This window comes from Brachyhypopomus gauderio, chromosome 5, assembly GCF_052324685.1.
Source record: "Brachyhypopomus gauderio isolate BG-103 chromosome 5, BGAUD_0.2, whole genome shotgun sequence".
NCBI classification, from domain to species: domain Eukaryota; kingdom Metazoa; phylum Chordata; class Actinopteri; order Gymnotiformes; family Hypopomidae; genus Brachyhypopomus; species Brachyhypopomus gauderio.
This window is the reverse complement of record NC_135215.1, coordinates 35561634-35587994: the sequence shown is the minus strand read 5'-3', so window position 1 is coordinate 35587994 and position 26361 is coordinate 35561634. Positions and strand designations below refer to the sequence as shown.

General features: G+C 41.6%; 1 protein-coding gene across 4 annotated transcripts; it reads right to left on the bottom strand.

The window, feature by feature from the left end:
• Positions 1-1392: 1392 nt before the first annotated feature.
• On the bottom strand, positions 1393-25525 carry ano5a (anoctamin 5a). 4 transcript variants are annotated; one of them, XM_077007537.1, is made up of 22 exons: positions 25315-25525; positions 21540-21595; positions 20095-20226; positions 19284-19325; positions 12622-12729; positions 11863-11931; positions 11285-11569; positions 11000-11119; positions 10721-10836; positions 10458-10592; positions 10254-10359; positions 10091-10151; positions 9729-9880; positions 8135-8215; positions 7011-7230; positions 6648-6826; positions 6400-6497; positions 5336-5466; positions 4921-5126; positions 4625-4824; positions 4368-4473; positions 1393-4259 (listed from the first exon to the last, which is right to left on the bottom strand). In XM_077007537.1, exons 1-22 carry the CDS (start codon positions 25382-25384, stop codon positions 4035-4037), a joined length of 2898 nt encoding a protein of 965 aa, XP_076863652.1. In that variant the 5' UTR covers positions 25385-25525; the 3' UTR covers positions 1393-4034. The 4 variants fall into 4 exon arrangements, with proteins under 4 accessions (XP_076863652.1, XP_076863653.1, XP_076863654.1 ...); XM_077007538.1 differs by lacking the exon at positions 8135-8215 and adding an exon at positions 7696-7770; XM_077007539.1 differs by lacking the exons at positions 19284-19325; positions 20095-20226.
• Between the last annotated feature and the right edge of the window lie 836 nt (positions 25526-26361).

The following is a 26361-nucleotide window of genomic DNA, read 5'->3' as shown; positions in this document are numbered from 1 at the left end:
ACAATTAGACATGGTTACCTAAAGTGCCACAGACAATAACATTTATAACCCAAAGCCAAAGAAACAATGAATGTTTGTGTGAACCAGAATACAAATCAGCATTCCAAATTTCGACTTCATTGTGAATATAAATTAATGTAGCTTATGTACTAATAAAAAAAAACAAAAAACAAAATTTGATAATTGTGGTGGGCACAATTCTGGAAATTTAGACAAACATAGCTACCTAGATGAATGAAAACACTGCATACATCTACATCTAGCTAGTTACCTACATAGCGATATCTATGGTAAAACTACACCCTAAACTACTGTAGCATGCAAGAGAAATGACTGTAACAGACATATTAGAGCATAATTTCATTTTGATAATGTGGAGTCTACTAGCTATAACATTAGCTAGCTAGTTGCTACTTAAGCAACTGAAAACTGTCCCGCTAACTTCTGAAACATTCTAGGTGGATGCGGCAGCCATTAAACATAGACAAATGATGCTAAAGTAGTCCAAATAGGGTTTCACATGCAGGACGGACAGTGATTATCACGATTTTATCACAGGTAAGCTAAATGATGCAGTACGTCTCAAAACGACTCCACGAAATAGCCCTGGTAAGAGACAAAACGGAAAAACACCCTGCAGGCCTTTAGCAAAAATCAAGAGTTGTTTTAGACAGTATCTCATTTTATAGAATGGGACTAAATTAATAAAGCTCTTTAAATGTAACTAGCTAGCTAGGTAATTACACCTCAAAAGGTTTTTAAGCCTTAGCTATCAGACACTGTAGATTTGAGACAGGTTTGCTTGCTTATCTTTAGTGTCCCAGGTGTTTACATGTAATCTGAATTTTGTACTGCTGATTTTAATGTTTGGTTTTTAACATTTAAAAATACAAGTGAAAAAGAGTCACTAGCACAAATGGGTTATAGCAAAACATTTCAGCACTAGAAAGACTTTTTAATTTCAAAATTTAGTGAGACAGATTTGCTTCCATACTTTTCACTTGGCTCTCACTGTGGTTTGTCCAGAAACACTTCTGTTGTGTTGTGACTGGATTGCAGTGATTTTTTAAATGAAGCATTTGCATGGTGATTTTGATTAAACTGCTTTGTGTATTTGCAGTGCATTTTTCTTTTGCAGCATGATGGGTTTTCTCGGCCACCGTAATATGGAGCAGGTAAACACACCAAAGCAAATCCAAACTTGGCCTCCCCATCTACTTTTCCTGATCCTGTTGGGACAGTAAGTGAGTTTTCGCAGTAGCCATCAGAAATATGGTTTAAGAAAGGGAGCATCAAGCTGTTTTAATTCCAGCATTATATCATTTGTGATGCATTGGTATCTAGAACCAAATAATTAATCTGCCAGAAGAAGGAAGATACATGCAAAAGAGATCACATATTTACATAAAATGAATTTAATGATTATGTTTACAAATAAAGTCCATTTGGGACTCACAGTATGCATTTAGAGGGGCCTAGACCAGCATACAATATAAAATTCCAGGCAAGGATTGTATAGTACAGCACTAACGTGGGTTTTTTGCATATAACCGTTTGTCAAGTTATTGAGTGATATGTGCATAGCAAGTGAAAACAAACATGCTACAAAAAGACCCCTTTAAATAATTAAAGTAATATTTTCTTTATAATCAAAGGCAAAAAAGAAATATCTAAGAACGAACTTAAAAAGCAATAATCACATAAAAACTCTAAAGAATTCAAGTCACAGAACAGTTAAACCAGAGTCTGACATTTACTTCATCCATTAACTAATGGACTAACAATTATTTGTCTATATTCACAAAGGAAACACTCTTGTCTTCATTGTAAGCCTGGCTCTGGTTTTCCAAAAGATCACCTAAGCTTTAGCACAAGTATTCAGTCACACTCATTTCACCGTGCTAAATTGCTTTAAAGGAAAAATGAAATTTAAAGACAGGATTGAGTTGCTAAATTGTTGCAGAAACTCATATGAATCTCTTCTGACAATGCTGAGACATGCCATCTTAATTTCAGACATTATAACACTGATACTGTAGTGTAAATACATGAATTGCACTGACATATTAAATGAATAATCCCCTTATTCAATAAGTGCTTTGTGCAAAAGTTACACAATTATTTTTTCCCCTGACTAGTAATGAACAGAAGATGAAAAAGAAAAAAATGACACTCAGTCACCATGACTATAGTTGGAATAAATGTTTACATAAAGAAAGGCACAATAAAAGCCATCAGTGTGTGTCAGTGTGTGTCAGTGTGGGTCAGTGTGTGTCAGTTTACCCTTTCAGTCATGACAGACATGCTGTTTCACCTTCATTCTAACACTAAGGCTCTGAATAGTAAGATATGGCTGGATTTGGTTCACAGGGTTTAAGGTGCTGATTGCCTTCAACCATCAGCAAAACCTTTGCATTAAATAAAGCATGTGAATGCACTGGTGGCATCAGCTGGCGGCAGACAAGACATGTGCTGCAGACACAGAACACGCACAAGACGTGTGCTGCAGACACAGAACACGCACAAGACGTGTGCTGCAGACACAGAACACGCACAAGACGTGTGCTGCAGACACAACACGCACAAGACGTGTGCTGCAGACACAGAACACGCACAAGACGTGTGCTGCAGACACAGAACACGCACAAGACGTGTGCTGCAGACACAGAACACGCACAAGACGTGTGTTGCACTTGCTCTTATTTGGCATCTATGTTCAGAAAGTTTTACAGGAGAAATGAAGCCGTGTCACGTTGCATGCTGAAGAAAGGACACTTTCTGTACGGCAGCTTGACTTGAAAACATCATTTTATATTGTAATGCTACTTATCTGAGATCATTTGAGTTTTCTGTGATACATAATGTATTTACAAAGAAGACTATACAGGTTTCCAAAAAACTAAATATAAACTGTTTGTCCTAGTATATTTATTTTTCTTCATTCACTGAACCAATCAGAAATCTTGCTCTTACAGGCATATACTGATGCAAATTTGTCTTGCAGAGTGGTATTAAGGCATCTTGTCTTTGGTTGCATAATGGTTCTAACTGTATCTGTATCCAGAAGAGAGGGTTCTCATGAGTAGAAAAGTAAGCATGAAAGAATGTCACAACAAAGTATAACAACACTGGAGGAACATTAAATACACTACAACTTGGACAGAGTCAAAGAGACAATTAGGATCAAAGAAAAACAAGAAGCATGTTAGAGTAACAATCAACGTCAAAGACAAAAAAATAAATAAAATTGGGGGTTGTTTGTGTCCAAACTGTAACGCTGGGGCGAAGCGACAGACGAGACAGAACTTTTTTCAGTTTCGCTTTCCGAACGTTACTTTTATTCACAATTAACACAAAGCGCAGACAGCGCACATGAAACACGTTTGCCACGAACATGTATGACTCCAACAACGACGAGCACAGGACACTGCGCGAACGCACATTAAGTAGACAAACCACATAAACCCCACGTGATGACGAGACGAGCCACAGGTGAGACCAGAGCCGGAGTGGCTAATCGGGAGATTCGGGAGGATTCCCGATGGGCCGGCTCATGTCAATCTCTAGTTTGGGCCGATTGGGAGGGAAAAATAATTTTGGGCCGGATTTGGGCATGAAAATCCCGGGCTGAAAAAGTGTCCCACTCCGGCCCTGGGTGAGAAGAATCAGCACAAGATGAAACCGCACCCACGGAGATCCACAGACGTGGACGAATAGACGCAGACGACGTAAACACACGCCCAAAAGGGAGGGGTCGGGGACCGCATTGTGACACAAAGAAAGTAAAAAATATTAACTTGTATGGAGTAAACCCAGAAGGAACAGGATAAATCTCTCAGCCCCCCCAATAAAAAACAAACAAACAAACAAAAAAATGAACAAAAAGCCATTCCTTCTATGTCCAAGTCAATATGCCTCTATGGTCCTAGGTTGTTACTTTGTAGCTGTCAGCGCTAGAACTGTCTGTGGGCAGGGCTGAGGTGAGGGCGGAAAAGAGGCCCCTCCCACTGTCGGGCAGCGAGCCGCAGCTCGTGCTAGGTCAGGCACCCGGACAGCACTTCATGTTTCACAGCTGAAGCCGTCTCTGGACAGATGCACTGGCTTCCGTTCTGAATCAGCTGTAGTTTCAACTTTTCCACCTCATAGTTGTGCAGGTACTCCTGGATCAGGTAACGCTCACGCTTCACACGCGCCTTCACGTCGGACGGCACGTCGGGGATTATCCACGCCACGAAGAACTTCACCACAAACACCACGTGCTAAAAGAGATGGACAGGGGTGAAGATGAGCAGTGCGGCTGTAAGCGAGATCTGTTGGCACCTGTTTAGAAGCGTCATAGCAGAGTGAACACTGCACGAAGGCCCCACCTCCATGATGATGATGAAGGCCATTTTGGCTGCAAGTATGTGCCAGAACTGCATGGTGTGTGAGTACTCGTATTCGTGGCCAGGAGGGTAGCGGTAATCACGATACCTGTGCACAGCACACATCATGAAACATCACAGACCTACGCACAGCACACTTTGTAAAACATGACCTACACACCATATTTTCAGAAAAATGCCGAAATCTGGCTTTTCTGGAGCCGGATTCAGAATTTGGTGTATCCCTGAATCACTCTTACCTGCAGGTGGTAATATTGCTGTTGAACCAGGAAGGGTGTTCAGTGGCTTCAGGGGAATTTTTATCAGGGATCTCTGAGATGTTGAAGACGGACAGGCTATTGTTGATGTAGCCTTTCATAGTGAGCTCAGTGCCCGGGTGATATGCGTATAGGTACACCAATCGAGGAATCATATCAGAGGTAAACGCCACAATGAATGCCTGATCAAAAGAAACATATGAAAGACGGTGGGTGGAAAAACACTGTAAAGTGATAAACCAGAAGAAGGCGCATTAGAACCTATTAACCTGACTCACATTGGTAACTACAGAGAAGATGGCCACCATGTTGAGGATCTCGTCCCAGGCGCCAATGCTGTGGGCTTTAGCCGCCACTGGCCTGCGGAACTGGGTGGTCAACTTCCACGCATCCACACGAACCTCCAGGATATTATTCATCAAAGCCAAGAGAGGAGCCAGTGGAAATGAGGCGACAAACAGTGTGATGAACCCAAACTGGATCACTGGAGAGAGAGAGAGAGAGAGAGAGAAAGAGAGAGAGAGAGAGAGAGAGAGAGAGAGAGAGAGAGAAATTAAGTAGACATAACAAATTAAATGCCTAAGAAAGATAACAACAGCACCCTCTATCTGCAAGAATGTGTTAGTACATGAAGGAGTTTTTATAATCTTAGTGTGGCTAAGAGATGTGTCTGTGTTCGGACATGTGCCTCACCCATTTCCAGGTACTCATAGAAAAGGCCAAACTGGCTAAAGTTCTGCAGGTCGTAGTCCTGCTCCCAGCGGCTGTACAGACTCTCAGGATGACTGCGAGCACTCCTGCTTTTCCACCAGTTCTGCAGCCAACTGCAAGTATATGCGTGCATACACACACACACACACACACACACACACACACACACACACACACACACACACACACACACACACACACACACACACACACACACACACAACTCTTCCATTTACTGTAGCTACAGCAGTGGGAAGAATGAGCTGTCTCAAACTTTATCCATATAAAGTAAAGCCTGTAAAACCTTGGAAACTGGGATTACTGATGGGCTATGCTAGGGGCCCAAGCTCAGGTCACTGTAACAGCCTGTCCTGGGGTCCAAATGATCAGATCTGGCCTGTCTCTGGCCTGGATGACTGCCTCACTCAGTATTGATCACAGTAATGTTAGAACTGGGCTAGTTCTCCATTTTCTCTTTTTTTTTTTTTCTTACCTGCAGTTCATTATAATCAATATATATCACAAAGGTTTGCACCAATGCATGTGCATACTGCACACACAATATATATTTTGTATGTCCATGATAATTAATTATATATTAGACTGGTGTGAATTAATGATCTATTTCATAATACAATATAAATAGATACATTTCTAATCTCTAGATCAGGGGTCACCAACGTGGTGCGTTATGAGTCGTTATGAGGGCGTTATGAGTCGCCCGCGGGCTTGTTTTAAAAACAGCTCACTATATTGCCATGCACCAAAGCGCTGCATCGTTTATGTTTTTGCTGCTATTAGCGATTGTCCGCGGTTGCTAGCGGTCTTCCCGCTTAGCAATTGACACGCGCACAGGAACCCAATCCCCCCCCCCCCCCCCCCCCCCCTCAACAACTTTCCTTCTGGTAGCCCTCCGGAATAATTGGTATCCAAGAAGTAGCTCCCAACTTCAAAAAGGTTGGTGACCCCTGCTCTAGATACCCAAGATATTTATTTCAATATCACTGCTGAAAGTCAGATGTTGATTCTGATCCAGCAGAACTTACGGGACCAGAGCCTCCTGGATGTTCCCCCACACTTGTTTACCAGCCATCACGATCACCAGCTGGGTGGTCAGCTCAATAAGACAGCCACCAGGGTCACACTACACACACACACACACACACACACACACACACACACACACACACACACACACACACAGCATTATAAAGGTATTGGTCTTTTGTCTGAAAACCCCACTGCTGTTAGACGTAGTGGAGCACGCAGGAGATCTTTGATAAGACACACGTACCTCTTCGTTTCTCAGGCCGCTTCCTTCGTTGAACATGTAGGCGTATTTGCCAGGATAGCCCACAAACTTCCCCTTGAAGAAGGCCACGTAGAAGCAGGAGGAGTAGTAGTTAACGAACTGGAAGAGGAACATCTTGACGGTCAGCTTGTTCTCGTACTCCACGTGTGTTTTAGGGATTTCTGTGGAGAAGCACGGGAGCAAACGCTTAAAACTAAAAACAAAAAAACCCATAACTTAAATAATAAAACAACAAACAAGCAAACAGAGAACCTATGAGTAGATCTACATCTACAGTGGCTGTGATGGTGCTAATCAGGTCCAGAGCACAGAACAAACAGAGCAGTAACCAGGTGTGTGTCTCACCCATGTCTGTGATCCAGATGGCCACACGCTCATACAAGAAGTTGAGCACCATGATGATGACGAAGTTGATGCAGGAGGCGGTGACGGAGGTGGCCAGCTGGGGGGTGATGAGTGACCCCACCACCTCCAGCTTGTTGGTGTCCATGATGCTGGCCAGCGCGGCGAACACAGCCAGCCGGTAGGCTATCACTCCGATTATACTCGCTATGATCAGAGAGATCTCGGTAGGAGAACAGGGTCCGCAGAGGAGTGATGTCAGGAAGTAAACAAATGTAAACATTACAAACGTGCAAACGTGTTTATCCTCAAATATTCAAAGCATACTGACGTGAAGCTGACTGTATGAAAAACTACTGTGCTGTTTTCCTATGTGCAGGCAGATCACAGCACCACCTCAAAACATCCAAAAAGATTAAGAGTAAACTGAAGTCTTACATAAACTCCTTCCACAGGCATAAAGATGTTTTCTTCAAATCTTTACTTAATTTACTTAATGAGTTTCTACAGCTTTGCTTGGATAGTATATGAAAATAACCATATTGTCTTGATAAATACATATAACCTAAGAATTGTGAATTTGAAATGCCAAACTTCTGTCTACTGAAGGATGCTGTGAAGTGTTTATGACATATGTGAAATGAAAGTTCAAGTCTCACTCCAAAACATATAGCGACGTGATGCTCACCCAGAACAAGACGGTGGCCCCGGACAGGCAGGAGCGAGCAAGCTTACTTGTTACAGGTAAATAAGGCTCCATCTCCTACACAGCAAGCAGGCAAAGCAGGCAGTAAGGTAGTCAACATACAGCACAATCACCAGCACCACCACACACCCTGGAGCAGGCACGCGATAGCCCCCACACAGAACCACTCAACGAGCTTGAGGGTCTCAAATGGACCCGCAACCTCCAGTTTTGGTAAAAAAAGAATAAAAATAGGACAAAGTCCGAGAAATAAGACAATATAGAATCACCTATTAAATAGGAAACTCAGTATCCCATGTCTTTTTTTTTAATCCCATCCAAATAGGGCTTTGATCACACCAGAAATGTGAGAGAATTGAAGCCTATTTCAGGTGTTTTCAACACACACACACCCCAAAAGCCTGTTCTCTTCCTGCCTTACCCACAGGACCACAGTGGTCCAACACAGGAACACCGTGCCTACTAAATCAGCAAGTGTCTGGTCTAGAGTCCACTCCATCTCCTACAGAGAATCAATGCACAACCAGTTACAGAGACTTCTGAGTCAGTGCAGGGCTATGGTTGTATGGCTGTATGTTTATGGCTGTATGGTTGTATGGCTGTATGGTTGTATGGCTGTATGTTTATGGCTGTATGACTGTATGGCTGTATGGCTGTATGACTGTATGGTTGTATGGCTGTATGTTTATGGCTGTATGGTTGTATGGCTGTATGGCTGTATGTTTATGGCTGTATGGTTGTATGGTTGTATGGTTGTATGGCTGTATGTTTATGGCTGTATGGTTGTATGGTTGTATGGCTGTATGTTTATGGCTGTATGGTTGTATGGCTGTATGGTTGTATGGCTGTATGTTTATGGCTGTATGGCTGTATGGTTGTATGGCTGTATGTTTATGGCTGTATGGCTGTATGGTTGTATGGTTGTATGGCTGTATGTTTATGGCTGTATGGCTGTATGGTTGTATGGCTGTATGGCTGTATGGTTGTATGGCTGTATGGCTGTATGGTTGTATGGCTGTATGGCTGTATGGTTATGGCTGTATAGCTGTATGGCTGTATGGTTATGGCTGTATGGCTATATGGCTGTATGGCTGTATGGCTATATGGCTGTATGACTGTATGGCTGTATGGCTGTATGACTGTATGGTTGTATGGCTGTATGTTTATGGCTGTATGGTTGTATGGCTGTATGGCTGTATGTTTATGGCTGTATGGTTGTATGGTTGTATGGTTGTATGGCTGTATGTTTATGGCTGTATGGTTGTATGGCTGTATGGCTGTATGGTTGTATGGTTGTATGGCTGTATGTTTATGGCTGTATGGTTGTATGGCTGTATGGTTGTATGGCTGTATGTTTATGGCTGTATGGGTGTATGGTTGTATGGTTGTATGGCTGTATGTTTATGGCTGTATGGCTGTATGGTTGTATGGCTGTATGGCTGTATGGTTATGGCTGTATAGCTGTATGGCTGTATGGTTATGGCTGTATGGCTATATGGCTGTATGGCTGTATGGCTGTATGGCTATATGGCTGTATGGCTGTATGGTTATGGCTGTTCTCTGTTGTAGAAACACCACATTCTGCACACGTTTGGGTTTCTCTACTATGACTCACCAGGTTCAGGCTGATGAAGGGCATGAGAACTAGCTGATAAACTAAGATCTTTATGAACTGAATCAGGTCTAAGTCTGTGTTAGAATAACATTTATGGGGATAAACAATTCTCTTGATAATAAATAATAATAAATAAACAATAAACAAATAATAAATAAATATTAGTAAATAACAAAGAATTGTCTTGTCTTCCCTCTTATCTTTACATACTCATAAAACAATGACTGAAGTTAGATATTGTACAATATGTACAACATCCAGAAATCAATTTCATAATTCACTCTAAAATGAATTACTAATTGAATTACTCAAAACAACATCAGTAATGACAATAATCATAACCAGCATTTGAAACATTGTTAAAGTCAGAAACCCCCCCGTGGAGAGAGGGCCCGATTACCTGTGTGACACGGTTGAGGCGTTTGCTGGTGCACTTGGTCTCGTACTCTGGCCGGAGCTGCAGACGTTGCTGCTCTTCCTCAAAGTCCACGAGGTCCCACTCGTACTCCAGCCGGGCCTGCCGTCGCTTCCAGAACTCCAGGAAGAGGGTCACTGCGCAAACCGTGCGGGTCCGTCAGCCTCCGCACACGGGCCTCTGCTCGTGCACTTAAACCCCCACGAGCTACTCTAATCTGTCACCGTTTCTGGCCTTTCTCAGTGGGAGGTGGCGAAAGTTCACTTTTACGACACCAGAGGGTGACAACCCACAAGTAAAGGAAACCTCTACGTGTGCATAGTTACTGTGTGGAATCAGTGACTCACCCCATATACCCATAAATATCGCGAAGAATACTGTTGCTGTGTTGTCAAAGAGGTGTGATTGCTGTCAGAAAAGAGAGGAAAAGAATGTTTAGTGTAAGACCTCACAGTTACGACTTTGTTTGGCGACAAAAGTCATATGCATGAAGAGTAGAACACCACTTACCCACGTGGAATTGCAGGTACTGTTGAGTTTCCAAAAGCTACACTTCTTATCACAGAGTGGACACATGATGATCTTCCCACCAATGTTTTCATCACAGATCTCTTCACTGGAAAATAAGCCAATTCATTCAATTAATGTTTACTGCCACACTAGGCCTGGTTGCTCTTTAATCAAATGGAGGAAGCAGTTCTAATTGTCACTCACGTCCAGACGACGTCATGGTACGTGGCGACTCCATAGATGAAACAGGCGAGTCCCACCACAGCAGCGTAGAAGAGCATCTCCGTATAGAAGCCCAGCCAGGCAAAATAGATACCAATCTTCTCTCCATAGTATCTCCTACAGCACAGCAACCATACGGTGTAAGGCAGAAAAGAAGGGAAAATGCAGATACTATTGTGTGTGTGTGTGTGTGTGTGTGTGTGTGTGTGTGTGTGTGCGCGTGTGCATATACTTGTTTCCCTCACCGGATGAGATTGAGCGGCTGCTCCTTGTAGAAGCGGAGGAACCGGGCCCAGTGGCGATAGAGGCTGAATCTCTCACTCTCACAGCTGGGATCTCGTGACCTGGTCCAGTACCTGCACTACACCCGCACGCACATGCACGGTTTTACACTCTTACAGTGAAACATACCTGGAACACTTTGCAGGCTCTGAACCGAGCAGTGTGCCCCAGAGACGCAGTGTTTGTCCCCTGCGGCCTGGTGGAGATGGTGGAGATGGTGGAGATGGTGGAGAGGCTCTTACGTCATGCAGAGGGAAGCCAGACGTGTAGGTCCCGTTATTCAGCAGACGTTTGATGCCTCGCTTGTCTTTATTGAGTTTGTCGTCTTTGTTGTAGGGACAGCGGGACAGGATGTAGTAAACCTACACAGACACCGCGCTGTCAGTGAACCGATTTCCCCGAGAATTCACATGCTTCATTTGGCTTTGTCTGATCATGATAATACTGCTAAGATTACTGCCGAAAAAGATGCTTAATAAATGATTCAACACAAAGTGTGCACGCCACACGTGTAGAAGGACCCTTACTATTCTGTTGCGGGTAGAGGGAGGGAAAAATGTCTCCTTGTCTTCAATGAGGAAGAAGTCGATCTTGCTCTTGTCGAAGGGTGAGGTGAAGTAGTCAGGCTCTGGGTGCATGACGTTATCAGGCAAGCGCAGGGGCGTGAAGAGCCAGGAAGCTGGAACCTCGCGGTTATCTGGGACGTCGTTGACTTTGAAGGGCACTTTAATCTTCAGGACATCGGCATAGGTGGCCAGTACCTCCCAAGGAGCATGGATCTTTAGAAAATATGTCTTCCCATCCTCAGACTCCTGATAATGTACACACATTTGAGAGTTTCATGGTACGTTGAAGTTGAAGCCTGGTGCTAGTATTTTGACTTGTTCAGTTCTAAAATATGACATTACACATCATTCATTCACATAATTGTGTCAGTTGTGCCTTAATGTTAGTTCTTTCTATTGGTTTGTTTCTTCTGTAGCTGATAATGTGAATTTCGATCTTGTTAGTTTAACGAGACGAAGCCTCCGGTGACTCGACCCACTGGACTAATGCCATGTTTGTATTGCAGGTGGGTGACACACAGCAGGTTCCTCTCACTCACCTGTTTGTCCTCAAGTTCCAGCTGGAGGCCTGCCTTCTCCAGGTTGGTCTCAAAGATCTTCCTTCTCTCCTGCATCGTTCAACACAAAACACACACGACACAGACTGTACTACTCAACATTAGGCTCAATGCACTGTATTTAGCACAAGCAGGGCATAGCTTAGGTCACTTTTCATTAGTAGTGAAACTTTCACAGACTTTCACATGAAGGCCACAAAACCTACTGTTACTCGGTTTGGAGGATATACATCACTTCCTGTGAACAGCAAATCACACTTGTGTCTTCATGGGGAGGATACTGTGATCAGTGCAGTAAACAAACTCTGCTATGCATAAACCTCAAACTAACCTTCAGTAGCCAGAAAGAAAATCTTTCAATTAAAACTTCATTTTGTGCAAAAAGCATACTTCATAAAGACCAGCAATGTGTCCCCTATATACCTAGTGTCAACAATGTATCACTATAGAGACATGATTTTAATACATAGATACACATTTATCTCTTTATCTCTTTCTCTGATAAAGAACTGCGTAAGATCTCTCACCTTTAACACAATTACACAATGGTGGTAACAATGGTGGTAACTTGTCACTGGAGAATGTCTAATGAGAGTCTAATGCAGTTTAATTGCCACATAGCTTTAATATACCTGCGACACTTCATATTATTTGATATTTGTTCAACTGAAATTATAATATAGTGTGCAGATTCTAAATTTGGGTACTTAATTATTCAGAGGATTTTAAAATAAGTCTCACCTGTTTTCTCTCTCCATCTTTATCTTCTACATATGAGAGGATGAAGTCAATCCGACGCAGCCCATCTCGGAAATATACAGAGTCCTTACTCTGAAGATGTTTATCCACCTGCACACGCACACACACACATGCACGCACGCACACACACACGCACACACACACACACAACTTTGTAAAATACAAAACAAAAAACTTGCAAATTCATTGAGCAAATCCATTCTTTGAACACACACTAATACCTATTACAGTTGGGATAATGCTTCTATAGTTTCTAAACCCAGGAAATACACAGCAAACTTTCACATTGTATAAGGAGCATTCAGAAACAAAGGCAAGCCAGCTTCTGCTAATGTTCTGTACAGACACTTCTCAGAAACTACATGTTGGTTTAGAATGGGTTTGAGTTAACAATTCTAGCATAAAAAGAAATGTATTTCATCAGATTTAAGCCACCTTTCATTAGTGTATATCTTAGTGTTGCCACCTGTCCCGGTTTTACCGGGACTGTCCCGGTTTTCACGTGCCTGTCCCGGTTTTCCCGGGCTGTCCCGGTTTGTCCCGGTTTTTCGCCACCCTGTGTCAGTATGACAGTGTCCTTGTTTTTTGTCAGACCTAGGTGGCAACCCTAGTATATCTCCAGTACATTAGTACTACAGTATGGTCCTCCTCATTTATTATGACGACCAGTGTTTGGAATAGTACTTTCAGAAAGAAAAGAAGTTGAAGTGCTGAAGCTTACAATGAGCCACAGTCTCTAACCATGAGAGGAAGTATTCTCTGTACTTCAAAGATGGCTGACTTTGGTGCTGAGGTAGGAAATGTATGCTAGAGTGAGCTCACTCAAATCAGGATAAACGCAGAAATTTGAGAGGGACGCCGAAGGTTTAAATTAACAGACTAACAAGCCACAACTTCACACAGGTGAGGATAATCAGGGGTGGGAATAACAACACGTCACAAAGGTGGAGACAAACACAACAAAAGAAGAACCACAACGCAATTGTTGTGGTAACCACAACCACAACAAAAGTGGACACTATGACAACATTAAGAACTCTTCCCTTAAGGGTGCTTAGTAAGGACAACAGAACTGCCCCCTCTGGTTCGGAAGTGTGCACTGGCAAACATTTCAGTTGTAACATATAGTATCAGGCCTCTGCACAATTAAATCTCCATGCACACACTAGCACTTCCGGACATGACCAGCTAGGCTTCATAAAGGGCCATTGTAGCTGCAGTTTTATGGAGGCACATTGGCCCTTTGTGCATGAGACTATCACCACATGCTTTGAAACACAGCCACTGAAGAGAGGCGTCGGACAGATGGGCCTGCAGCTGTTTCTCGAGGGCTTCAGATGAGAATTTGAACCAGACAGTGAATGAGCTCTCCTCACTCCTCAAATACATGAATGTTGCTAATAGCCCCTCCCCCTCTCTTACTGCTGGAGATATAAACACGAGGCTATTGACTAAAAAAGACAGCTGCCCAGTGCATAAGCCAAGTTAACGGACTTCCCCCACACAAGAAGCCATTTTCCTCTAATTCTACACAAACAAAGGGAAGAGACAGCCCAGCTCACTGGAGAAAGCCCTTGGCAATAGCAACAACTCCCACATTCCTTCCTAGTGGACACACACACACACACACACACACACACACACACACACACACACACACACACACACACACACACAGAGTTTCCTCAGTAATGCACATACCATTAGCAGTAGTGCTTTGTAACCTTTTAGCAATGAGCAACGCATGCTCAGTTCTCAGAAGATGATCTAATTCTCCAGAGGCCAGTCCAGCCCATTAGTGGATGGAGGAGGGGGAGGAGGAGAAACAAGAACACTGTTACCTTCTCCATGTTGTTCTCATCCATCGTTCACTGCTTTAGCTGAGGGCAGTTAGCATGTCCCAAACGAGCTGGGGCCCTGCTACCCTGCGCTAGCTGTCGGGGGGGCCCTGCCACTCACAGCAGATGTGCAGCCCAGATTCACACCCTCACACGCCCGCTGCATTCCATGTTGCATGTATCGGTCCCTCAGCATGCATCAGCAGAGTGAGCCCAGGCGGGTCCAGCCTCTCTCCGTGCCCAGAGGGGCTGCTGGGAGAGATGACATCAGCATGCCAGCAGAGCTGCACGACTACAGCCCGGGTGATTTGATTTCAGAAAACCACTTCAAGAATAGGGGAGGGGGGAGAGGAGAGGGGAGGGGAGGGGAGAAGAGAGAGGAGAGGAGGAGGGGAGAGAGGGAAGCAAGGAGAGGGGGGGGGGGGGGGGCTGCTGCCTGTAACACCTCCCTCCCTCTAGGGAGGTGCTGAACTAAGGGTGTTGACCAGTGATCTGCACTGATCTGATTGCAGTACCTTTTTATCTGCTTTGAAATCTGTTTATTTCTCTGTGCAAAACTGATGGATTGTATAAAGTAACATGATCCTGTAAATGCACATCCATTTATACACATCCATCCACATATATATATAAATTAGAAATGGATGTGTATATATACACGAAGAAAATAAATCTGAGACGTTTGCAACTGGATCATTAACAGCAAAAACACAAACTCTATTTCAATCTCCAATTATATGCATTTTGGAAGAATTTCAATAAAATTTAATTCCCTTGAATGTGTATAGCACTTTCTATATTAAATGCTGTCACAAATCATCTTGTCAGACATCAATGGCCAGAAGCACACTGAGGAAGTGAAGAGAAACTCCATCATAACAAAGCAGAGAGGCACGAGGAGGAAAATCAGAAAGCGACAAAATAGGAAGTGAAGAAAACGTTCCAAGGGGAAGACTGAGAAACACGCTCACGTATACGGCACGGGACTATGTTTTACCTGGTGGCTCTGTAACAAAGACAAGAAGGAACCAGGGGTGACCAGGACTACAGACTAATCAACACTCAACAATACTGTTTCACGCCATCTGAAATAACTTTTACATTTCACATCATCACAGCAAGCTCAAGGTTTCACCACAGCATCCTTGGCCGAAACCCTTGACAGGATATCATAGCACCATTGACTGATAGCATTTCTTAAATAATATATGTCACATAGAATCTTTTACATGTTGTCTTAGATTATGAGGCTAACTAAAAATTCATGGAATAGCTGCACCCTCCTAAGGTTCATGAAATACTTCTAAATTTCTACATTACCGAGCTAAAGCAGGAACAGAAATAACAGCAGTTTCTCCAACAGGTTTTAGCGCTTTTCTAGAAACAGCTTCTGTTTTGTTACTGTGATTAAAGCAGAGCTAGAGAACATGACTTTACAAAGACAAAACGGAAGGCAACAAGGACACACACCCCTCCTGAACATGCCACGCACACACACACACACACACACACACACACACACACACACACACACACACACACACACACACACACACACATACACACACACACACACACACACACACACACACACATACACACACACCCTCCTGAACATGCCACGCACACACACACACACACACACACATACACACACACCCTCCTGAACATGCCACGCACGCACACGCACACACACATACACACACACCCTCCTGAACATGCCACGCACACACACACACACACACACACACACACACACACACACACACACACACACACACACACCAGTGTCTAAATTAGCTCTCTGCCCATTCCTTACAGGAAGCCGTGTACAGGACCAGTGAGGTCTAGCAAACAGGGTGCTTCCCTTTGAATGCTGTACGCTAGTGCTCAGTTTGGGACGTAATTACATACTGCAGATTACACGTGTCCCTGCTGTCAGCTCCTCATCAGAGTGCCCTTTAAAGACAGCATGGGTCTATATTTGGGAATCAAACATGAACAGGTCCCAAACCAATGTGAGCAACTGCACTGCAGTCTTTGAAATATTTCCCCACTTCTTCAAAAATATGCAAAGTCCCATTTTCCACTGTACACTAGCAAACGCAGCCTTCCGGTAGGACACTATATTCGGTGTACATGACCGTACGCTGTTCCACACGTCTTCATATGACCTGCACTCATGCCCCACCTTATGGCTGAAAGGGAGAAGTAGTCATTATGGCACGATTAAAGACTCGTGTTTGCTGATGTTTCGCGTCCCGTTTCATGTTAAAGACTAGCTTGTCATCGTGGGAAGGGAGTATCCTATGGTTGTGTCAACGAGGCTTGCTGGTAAATGAAAGGTCTCGTAGACTGAAGGTCTCGCATGAAGGCTAATATGTCATCATGCCTGTGTGTGTGTGTGTGTGTGAGTGTGTGTGTGTGTGTGTGTGTGTGTACATGTGAATGTGTGTGTGTGTACATATGCGCGTGCGTGTGTGTGTGTGTGTGTATGCATGAGTACATGTGTGTGGCTCATTTTGACATGAACAAAACAGCAGTGGTCCAGCTCATCTAACTCTCAACACACAGCATCACATCAACACAGCTGCAGGGCCAATCATAATCAAGTTTAATAAACCACATCACATCAACACAGCTCCAGGCCCAATCATAATGAAGTTTAATAAACCACAGCACTCAAAGGAAAGATTTTGCTAACAGTAAAACTGCTAGCAAATGAGCTTTGCCATAATTTCAGTTCAATTTTTATACTGAATTTTTTTACCACCTATAAGTGTTGGGATGTACCATTCTCTTGTCTGATTAACATTTCTTTATTATTTCATAAGCACAATACACTATAACATGCATCACAAAACATACATACAAACCTCCCAACATAACACACCACAACCACACCTCATCACCACACAGATAATTGACCTTTGGTTGTCAACGTATAACCTGGACACACACACACACACACACACACACACACACACACACACACACACACACATACACACACACACACACACACACACACAAAAAAAAAACCCTTAGCAAACAAACAAAAAAAGGAAAAATCAAAGCAAGGAAGTACAAAGAAGACGAAAACAGTGGCTAATTCATAGAGAGCTGGGAGACCTTTGGTTATCTTGCATCTTACAAAAATATAGCCATTTAAAAATAATGACAGATGAAACACATAATTGCTGCTTAAGTGAACCTAATTTTTTTAATGATTTTTTAATGATAAAAATGTAATAACTAAATATCCATAAGTCATCAAAAACTAAACTTTATTAAAAATGCTTTCTATGACATCTTCACTCCCGGTATCTTGGACTGAGGAAACATAGCATACATACAAATGTGATTTAATACCTATTAATGAAGGTTTTGACACAAAGCCTTCTCATGATCTACCTATAAATCTTTCTTGACACATGTTTCACCACAATCTTGTTTGGGAATGTTTGATCCTTGAGACCTGAGGAGTTTATTCCAGGTAAGCCTATGTGTTATGTGATCTATATTTAACAAGCTATGTCATATGTTGTTTTGAATCTTATTAAAATATATGGGCTACACACTGAAATATGCATAGTGTATGTGTTTTAAATAAGATATGTGGTTGAGATATCATTTAACCTTATACCAACATCCGCCAAGCAAGCCTATTGGGTAATTCACTCCCTCCCGGCAGAGACCAGGCTCATATACAGAGTTAACTCAACAAACAACTGGTTTTTGTGCAATCAATTTGACAATGAAGACATGCCACACGATCCAAACATACGAGAAGTACAACAGCCCCATTTTCAAAATGTGCAGTAATTCCTTAATGGGTGGATAATGCATGAGGGTGATTACTGCAAAAATATGTGTTACTGTTGACTGACAAACGCCTTTGCCCCACAATTTGAAAAAATAAGCTAGAATGGAGGGGATAATGATGGGATATTACAGCAAGTCTTCTTCAGTTTGTTCATTAAAATTTATCAAAATTGCTGTTTTTCCCTCACACGAGGGGGTTTCTGTGGATTAAAAATGAATAGGGAATATTCATTATTCTAGCACAGCTGTTTAGTATTAGGGCAGGGTGACATCATAGCAGTCATGCAAAATATGTTTGGATGTAATTATAGGGTTTGGTTTGGATTCTGCAATGTGTTGTTGGTGTCTGACAACAGAAGGATCAAACACATGCCACTGCAAAGAGCATATAAAGGAAACAAAAATTTAAGCTTGTAAAAGTGAATGAATTTTTTTTTTAATCCACTATGTTCATACATGATTTTAGGTCTACGAGAGGACAAAAGGTCACGTTTATTTGGGGTAAGAAGGATTAAATAGCTCCAGTCATGTGATGCCAGTCAATCAAAGCTAGCAACAAAGAATACTATCTTCAAAAACTGTTCAGTCAGTATCTATTGCTATCTATTTGCTATATATTGCTAAGACTGAGGACAACATCAAGGTTAAACTAATGAGGGGTAGAATAATATTTAATTCATTATTTAACCTAATATAATTTCTGTACTAAATGTAACATCTTTCTGTTCAAATGTGTTTGTTTTTCTAAAATGTGGAAAATATGTCACAGATCCAAACAGATTATAGCCAAAACAACAACTAAATGTTATTTTACAAACAGTCAGTCCCGGATGTCATGTGTTTTTGGAACAGAGCCAAACAAATGATCTAGCAATATCTAGTAAAATCATTCATGCTATCAGACAAGCAAGCTGAACATGCAGACATGGGTCTAGCACACCACGAGCCAAACGCAGTTCAGCCATCTTTACGGTGGCTTACCCTGGCCCGATACTTTAGAAACAGGGTTCTTTTCCTCCAGATCTGTAGGAGAACCAGACACAGTTTGATAAAGGGACACCATGTTCCACAGAGGCACTACAGTATGTCACTGGGTCATCCTGACAGAACACAAAGAGTCCTCTGCTGATTTCAGATCTTTATTTATCTTGTTCCTTCACACATCTGCTAGAATCCTGTAACTGTTCCTCATCCACTACACAAACGGCCTCCTGTTGGTCACTTGTGCCTGGTTTCACTGCAGTGTAGGCTAAATGTTCTGTAATGTTCAGACTAGGTGACATGATGATAGTAGCAAAAAACACAAGGGCATTTAAACACTGCAGCACCTACGTCTGTTAATCTGTTTGTGCATTTAGACAAAGTGTTCTCTCTATAGCATACAAAGGAAATAATAATACTAAAACTAACTATACCATAATGTTCATGTAAGCCTTACCAGTAACTCTGTTTCTCTCACCTTGTGCAAATCATGTGAGTCCCATGGGGTTCATGTGCAAATATCACCCTAACTCACAGTACTACTAACAACTGTGAAGTGGAGAAAATGCTTTGTGCTAACAAGCCAAGCGTCAAGACTAGTATCATAATAATTAATCAGTGAAGTGTTCAGATCATTTGCAGCTGAAAGCCATAAAAAAGTTTTCTACACCCAGGTGCACTTAAGACTAAAATACTTTGCATTCAAAACCCCTATTAATCATGCACGTTTGTATTGTTCTGGGATCAATCTGTGTCTTGAAAACGATCCCTAAACTACATAAGCCGGCACATGCAGAAACACACCTCTTACCCCTGCAAAACTGGAAAGGTGCTGAAAAGGTTCTGTGTGTTCTTTCTCACACTGATCACACACAATCACAGAGGAGAGACTGGAGCTCTTGGACAACGAGCCCGAACACTCTGAACAAAGACTTGCTGAGGACTACAGAGCAGGAGAGATAAGCAGCACAAGGTTGGAGAGAAGTAGAGAAAAGTGTGAGACGTCTGGGGGGAATACGAGAGGGACAGATTTGGCATGTACTGTCTGTGACAACTGGCAGAGAGAAAAAGAAAGAGATTTGAAACAGAAAGGTTATCTGATGATAACATTCTAAAAGTAATGATTTCACAAATCTTCATGGTGTCTGCATGAATAACATTATGTCTATAAAATATTGTTATGAAGTCTATAAATGGTTTTCATCTGTCCTTGTCTGTTGACAGTTATCACCTAGCAGTGCAGTAAAGCAAAAACAAAACAAAACAAAACATTTCCTGTTCAGTTATACTATTCTTCCTGCTCACACTGGCACTCACGCACATGCACACACGCACATGTACGCACTCACGGACACACACGCATACACACGCACATATGTGCAAACTCAAAACAAAATAAAGATCCAAATGGTAAATATTAAAACATGAACTGTTTCTCCCACTCTTCATGATTTTCCTGTTTGTGCTATTAATAGGTTACTGGGTTATAGATTAATAGGTGAGATGCACCTATTCACGTATAGACATCTTAAAGATCTTAAAGGTAAGGACTAAAATACTAAAATAATATTTACAATATATATCATTTAAACGAACACATAACAGGCTGATAATCCACCCTGGGTTGCAAATAAAACACAGATAACTAACCAATGAATATGTTTACATTGCAAACATCATAAATCGCATATGCAAATAACTTGCAAATCCCAAAGATGGCCTCATCTGGCAGGTTGAGCTGGCTGCCTACAGGCCGGTAACAGCTGTGAGGCTGTTACTCACACATACGAGCAGTAACTTCCTTACAAACGTACTAGGGTCAAAGACAATACTGTCAGACAATAAGACTAAATAGTCAAAGTCACATGTCATCTTACAAAATAGCCAAATAAAGCTATAAAGTGGACAGGCTGTGAGGTGAGACGATAGACATGATAAGAAATGACACTAGCAAACACTTTGTTTACTCTTATTTGAGTGACGTTCATACCTTCCCAAAAAACGCTCAGAACACTTGGGTACATAATGACTGGGAAGCACTCACATTTGTGCCACATCACTGTTTGCCACGTCAGTTGGCAGTACTAAAACAGCCCTGGGTAAGGACGTGTAGTTTTTACATTATTATATTATTATATTAAGGCAATGACTCTTAAAAATGAGCCACAGTTATACATGAACTGGGGTGGGAATATGAGGTAGATGAAGAGCTGTTGTAGTGAACACAGAACGAGCAGTACATTCATAAGGCGTTACCTTGTCAGGTGGAGGTGAACCACTGTCTGAATGTCGATATAAGCCGTTGTTCTCCTCTGTGAGAAACAGAAAGACAATAAACGATGAGGACTGGGTTGTGTAGCAAATGCTATGTTCTGCATATACAAAGATTGGATTTTAGATTTAGAATTGAGAGTTTAGAATAAGTGACGTCATTCTAAGCAGGGGCCTGACGCACAGGAAGAGGAGATGCCTGCTATTTCCTGTCTTTTACTCATCTATGACTTTGGCTTTAGTCATTCACTACTGATGAGTCTTCTGAGCAACATGTCTTTCTATTTTTATTATCACTGTGAAAACATGGCAGAGGCAATACACTACAATTTGCACATCCATATACCTGAATGCTCAGTCTCCAGTAAATACAACTAGAGACCTGTATAGAAGTGGATGCACTGTAATCATATATCATGCTAACATAAACATAACCTGCAGCTGGTCAAAGCAAACACAAGTCGGGACAATATAGCAGCCCATATCCATAAATTATTCAACATTTGCATGAAATTTGGAAAAACAGTTCCCAAGCAACCCTCTATATCAGACACATAAACACATGTGAAGTCGGAGTAATGGAAGGCTCCTTGTTGGGCAAAGCCTGTGTTTTCTCGGGCCTGACAACAAATTCTGCTTATCTCTAGATGGCCAGAAAAAAAGCATCTAAAGGAAACAACCACATCTGTATCAGTATCAGAATCAGAGCTCTATGATATGACAATAGTAACACTCAGAGACTGGTTCTCAGAGGACTGTAATAAGACTGTAAGAAGACTGTCATGCTTAACTGCTATTAGCAATAGTCTTGAATAACAACACGACATTGCAATGGCGATGTCGTAACACATGTTCTCGAGGAATCTCATGTGGAACTGAGTCCTAATCTTCGCTGCAGATGGACAGATGTGGGCAGATTAGCACTCATCTTTCACAGAGCTCAGGTTTCTCCTCAGTGAGCCTCAAAATCTCCAAAAGAAGTTCATGAAAGGCTTAAATAATTAGTGCGCTTCTACAGTACATGTGATACAAAATATCCTTCACAATTATATAAACAATTAGACAATTTGTAAATGAAAAACATCGCTTAAAATCTAAGCTTGAGGACACTAACAACTATACAAATGACTGTATTGGATTAAGAGCAAGAATATGTTTCTCCCTAGCACACTTAGCTTGACCTCAGCAAGGGCTCAAAATAGCCATAGTGGTAGAAGCATTTTTAATGAGTCACACAAGCTTATTTTAACTGTATTTCAATAATCTGCAGGTATACCACAAATTTATGACAGCAGATCTATGAAATTCAGGCAGTAATGAAAACTGACACTGAAGATAGTAAACTGGGTTGTGCCTATCTTTGTTCAGACCACTGCAATCAATGAAATGGCTGCGATTGGGAGAAGGTTTAATCCATATTTCAAACAAATGATTATTTCCCAGCTTTTTCACAGAGCAAGAAAGCCAAAAAGTAAAAATTTTCCAGTTTCTGGCTTAGAGATGTTTTCAGGTGCCCAGGAGGCTAACGGCTCCTTTCAGGGTTGCCACCTGTCTGATGGCACATTTACCGAGTGTCTCTCTACCTGTTAAACACCCACAAGCTCCACAGAACAGGCTGTTATCTCCTCATCACACAATCAGTGTTGATATGCCACAAACTAGTGACATATCTGACTAGCGCATATCAACATTTAAAGGATCTCCAGTTTGAAAAGGAGATAGAACATGTCACATCATGTTATTTCATGTTGCCTAATTGCTCCTGAGACACAGACAATGCACATTGTGTTCTTAAAGTTGTCTCTTTACAATTAGTGTTACTGTCTTCTTTTTAACTTGAGTGTACTGAAAGAATTGTTTACTGACATTTTTCTAACAAACCATGCGCTTATCTCTTATAATACCAAAGGTTATTCATACACCAAGATAACAAATCTTTGTCACTGTAAATAGCTGCAAAATTTACAACCTTTAGTATCTCATAAAGTAAAGTTGCCACAAACCAAGTCATTCTTCATCTGTTCCGAACCCGTGACACAATCTACACACGAAAGGTCAATGGCAAGATATGGGTGTTAATGGCAAGATATGGGTGTCAGACCATCAACCATCAGAACAATTCTACTGGGCTCATTTCCTGCACCAACAAGATTTGGACTTGTTGAGTTTCTATTGTTTTTGAACAGCTTACAATGCACCACCTTGGAATGAAAGCTAAAATTACTTCTGCCTGGTCTTTTAACAAAAATGTATGCAGAAATTGCTGAACTGTTATTAGTGCAGAAAGTGACGAGTTTAGTCCACCTATATAAAACCAGTGTTTGAAATCAGACACAACTTTTAGCATAACTACTGTATTCTAGGAAAGCCAACAACAATGTTCCCTTTGCTCTCTCTAAAGGAAAGACAGCTGTGTGATAACTGAGTTCAAAGTGTGTACATGGTGATGATTAGGTAAGGTGGTTCAATGTGTTTTGACAAACTAATGCCAAAATGTAATTATGATCCTAAAGTGTATCAAACTGATTACTATCCTAATCCTATCTTACTGCACTCATAAAACTGGTTGCAAGTTAACTCTCAAGTTAATCTATCTATATAAAAATGCAAAAAATCTGTCCCCATGCAGTCTTCCCATGTTTTATAAGTACACCATAAAAATATGTTGATTTATTTTATAAAAGTAAGTACATGGAGACCTTAGAGTAAACTTATATAGTTAGTTGTTCTACTTTTGATTGATTGATGTTCAGTTAACCACTGATTGTTACACAGCCCTGATATATACATCTTTGTCAATGTATGGCATCAAGCTAATACCTGATGGTAAGTACTCATTTATTTTTCTCTGTAATGCAACTGAACTGACTTACACCGAAAATGTCTGTCGGTAGTGAGTCAGCAGTGAGACATATTAATGGCATTCTGTACCCCATTTCTAATACATTTCTGCTCTCCCTTTGATTATGGTCTAAGGTATTTTGCTAGTTCAGTTTTACAGCTGCACTTAAGTGTCCTAGTTACTTTAATCAAATGGCAGGACTTGGGAAAATTGCAAATGCTCTGAGTGAAAGAGGTTTTTCTCTGCATGACTATACCGAGTGTGTGTGTGTGAGAGAGATAAACAGAGAGAGAGAGAGAGAGAACACAGAGAGAGAGAGAGAGAGAGAGAGGGAGAGAGAGAGAGTGTGTGTGTGTGTGTGTGTGTGTGTGTGTGTGTGTGAGAGAGAGAGAGAGAGAGAGAGAGAGAGAGAGAGAGAATCATTTTCACATTAAATAATGTGGAGGGAGTTTTTAAAGGGGAAGATGTGGAGTATCTCAACCAAAGTAACTCATATCCTACTTTACATAAAAATGTTTTGTTGCACATTATAAATTTCGCGACATATTTTTTGCTGTGTGTCCTACATAAACAATCTTCAATACATTTAAACTTTTTAACTGTACTGTATAATGATCATATAAGCAAAAAAGGACCCAAATATGTTTCATTTTTATTTTTTAACCAGTTATTCTCTAATCTAACGTTAAGTAACAACGTTTTTGATTCATAGATCTACCACACCCCGTGCTTTACATCAAAACATCAATAAATAATTACATAAGTTCACTAAGGAAATGTATGTGCATTAGATGATTGCGAAACGCAAAAGTTTCTACGAAGTTGAAGTTTTGTGTTGGCAGCTAAGTTATTTTCCACTTCTAAAACACTATCGTAACCACATCTTAAAAAATAACAACGGTTCTATAAGACACTCACCTCCCGGAGAACCGGTCTCGCTCATTTCAATAAGTGTCTCTTCGCCCGATTTTCCTATTCCTCGAATCATGTTTAATACCAGTTGGAACGTTTATTGAAGAAAAAGAACGTTCTTCCAACTGCGACCTCGCGCCAGCCCACGCCCCAGATAGACGAGCGCGCGGAGCAACCACGTCTGCGCTCGCGCTGCGTCAACCCAGTGGTCTTGGTCTGCATGGGCACTCAGCAACTTCGCGTTGCCAGCCATTAAAGGGGAGTTGCTGAGTCAAAACGTAATAACATCGGCATAAAACTAAATCTAACATGTAACTGGGTGAAAAACGTAATAACATCTGCATAAAACTAAATCTAACATGTACCTGATCTTATTGTAAAATGTAGGCACACGTTAACAAGCGCACAAATATATTGTTGAAAAATAATATACGATCGAAGAATACCTCTGTATTAGTACATTTCCAATGTTATCATATTTGTACCTAAATGTGGACAAAAATTCCCTCTGAATCACATTAATGTTGGTCCGTACAAACTGGGCGCCCATAAATTTTTTACTGCAGTTTACTAGTACTTTATAGTTGAACGGTTTTTCTCATAAATACAAATACTACAAACACCTCTGACATTAGCAAGTTCATTTAAAGAGCGCGCGCGCGCGTGTGTGTGTGTGTGTGTGTGTGTGTGTGTGTTATTTTTATGCGTGCGTGTCTTGTTTTGAGGAGATCAAACAGAGATTAATATAATAATATAAGGACTTATATTTCATAACGTGTCCGTTGACACAATAATCCAGTCTCAGCTCCCATGCACATTTCTCAGTAAAATAGATATCTAACGCTTTCCTACATCTGTACAGGAGAAGAGCCTGCACATCCCAATATAATTACTTCCTTCAAGTGGTTAGCACAGGCCTTTACTCTATAAGTTACACCATGCCTTCTCTAAGGGTGTGGCAAATGGGCAGAAATAGGCCTAGGTGCCTATTTCCCAAACCTCAGCCCCTCTAATCTGGCCACCACATGGGAATAGCCATGAATAGGTCAGTAA

Bases quoted from the DNA above. Each gene is read 5' to 3' on its own strand.
- ano5a (XM_077007537.1), bottom strand. From the start codon at position 25,384: ATGATTCGAGGAATAGGAAAATCGGGCGAAGAGACACTTATTGAAATG. The intron at 10,152-10,253 runs GTAAGTGGTGTT...CTTTTCTGACAG, and splicing joins GTACCTGCAATTCCACGTGG to CAATCACACCTCTTTGACAA. The intron at 9,881-10,090 runs GTGAGTCACTGA...CGGTTTGCGCAG, and splicing joins GATATTTATGGGTATATGGG to TGACCCTCTTCCTGGAGTTC.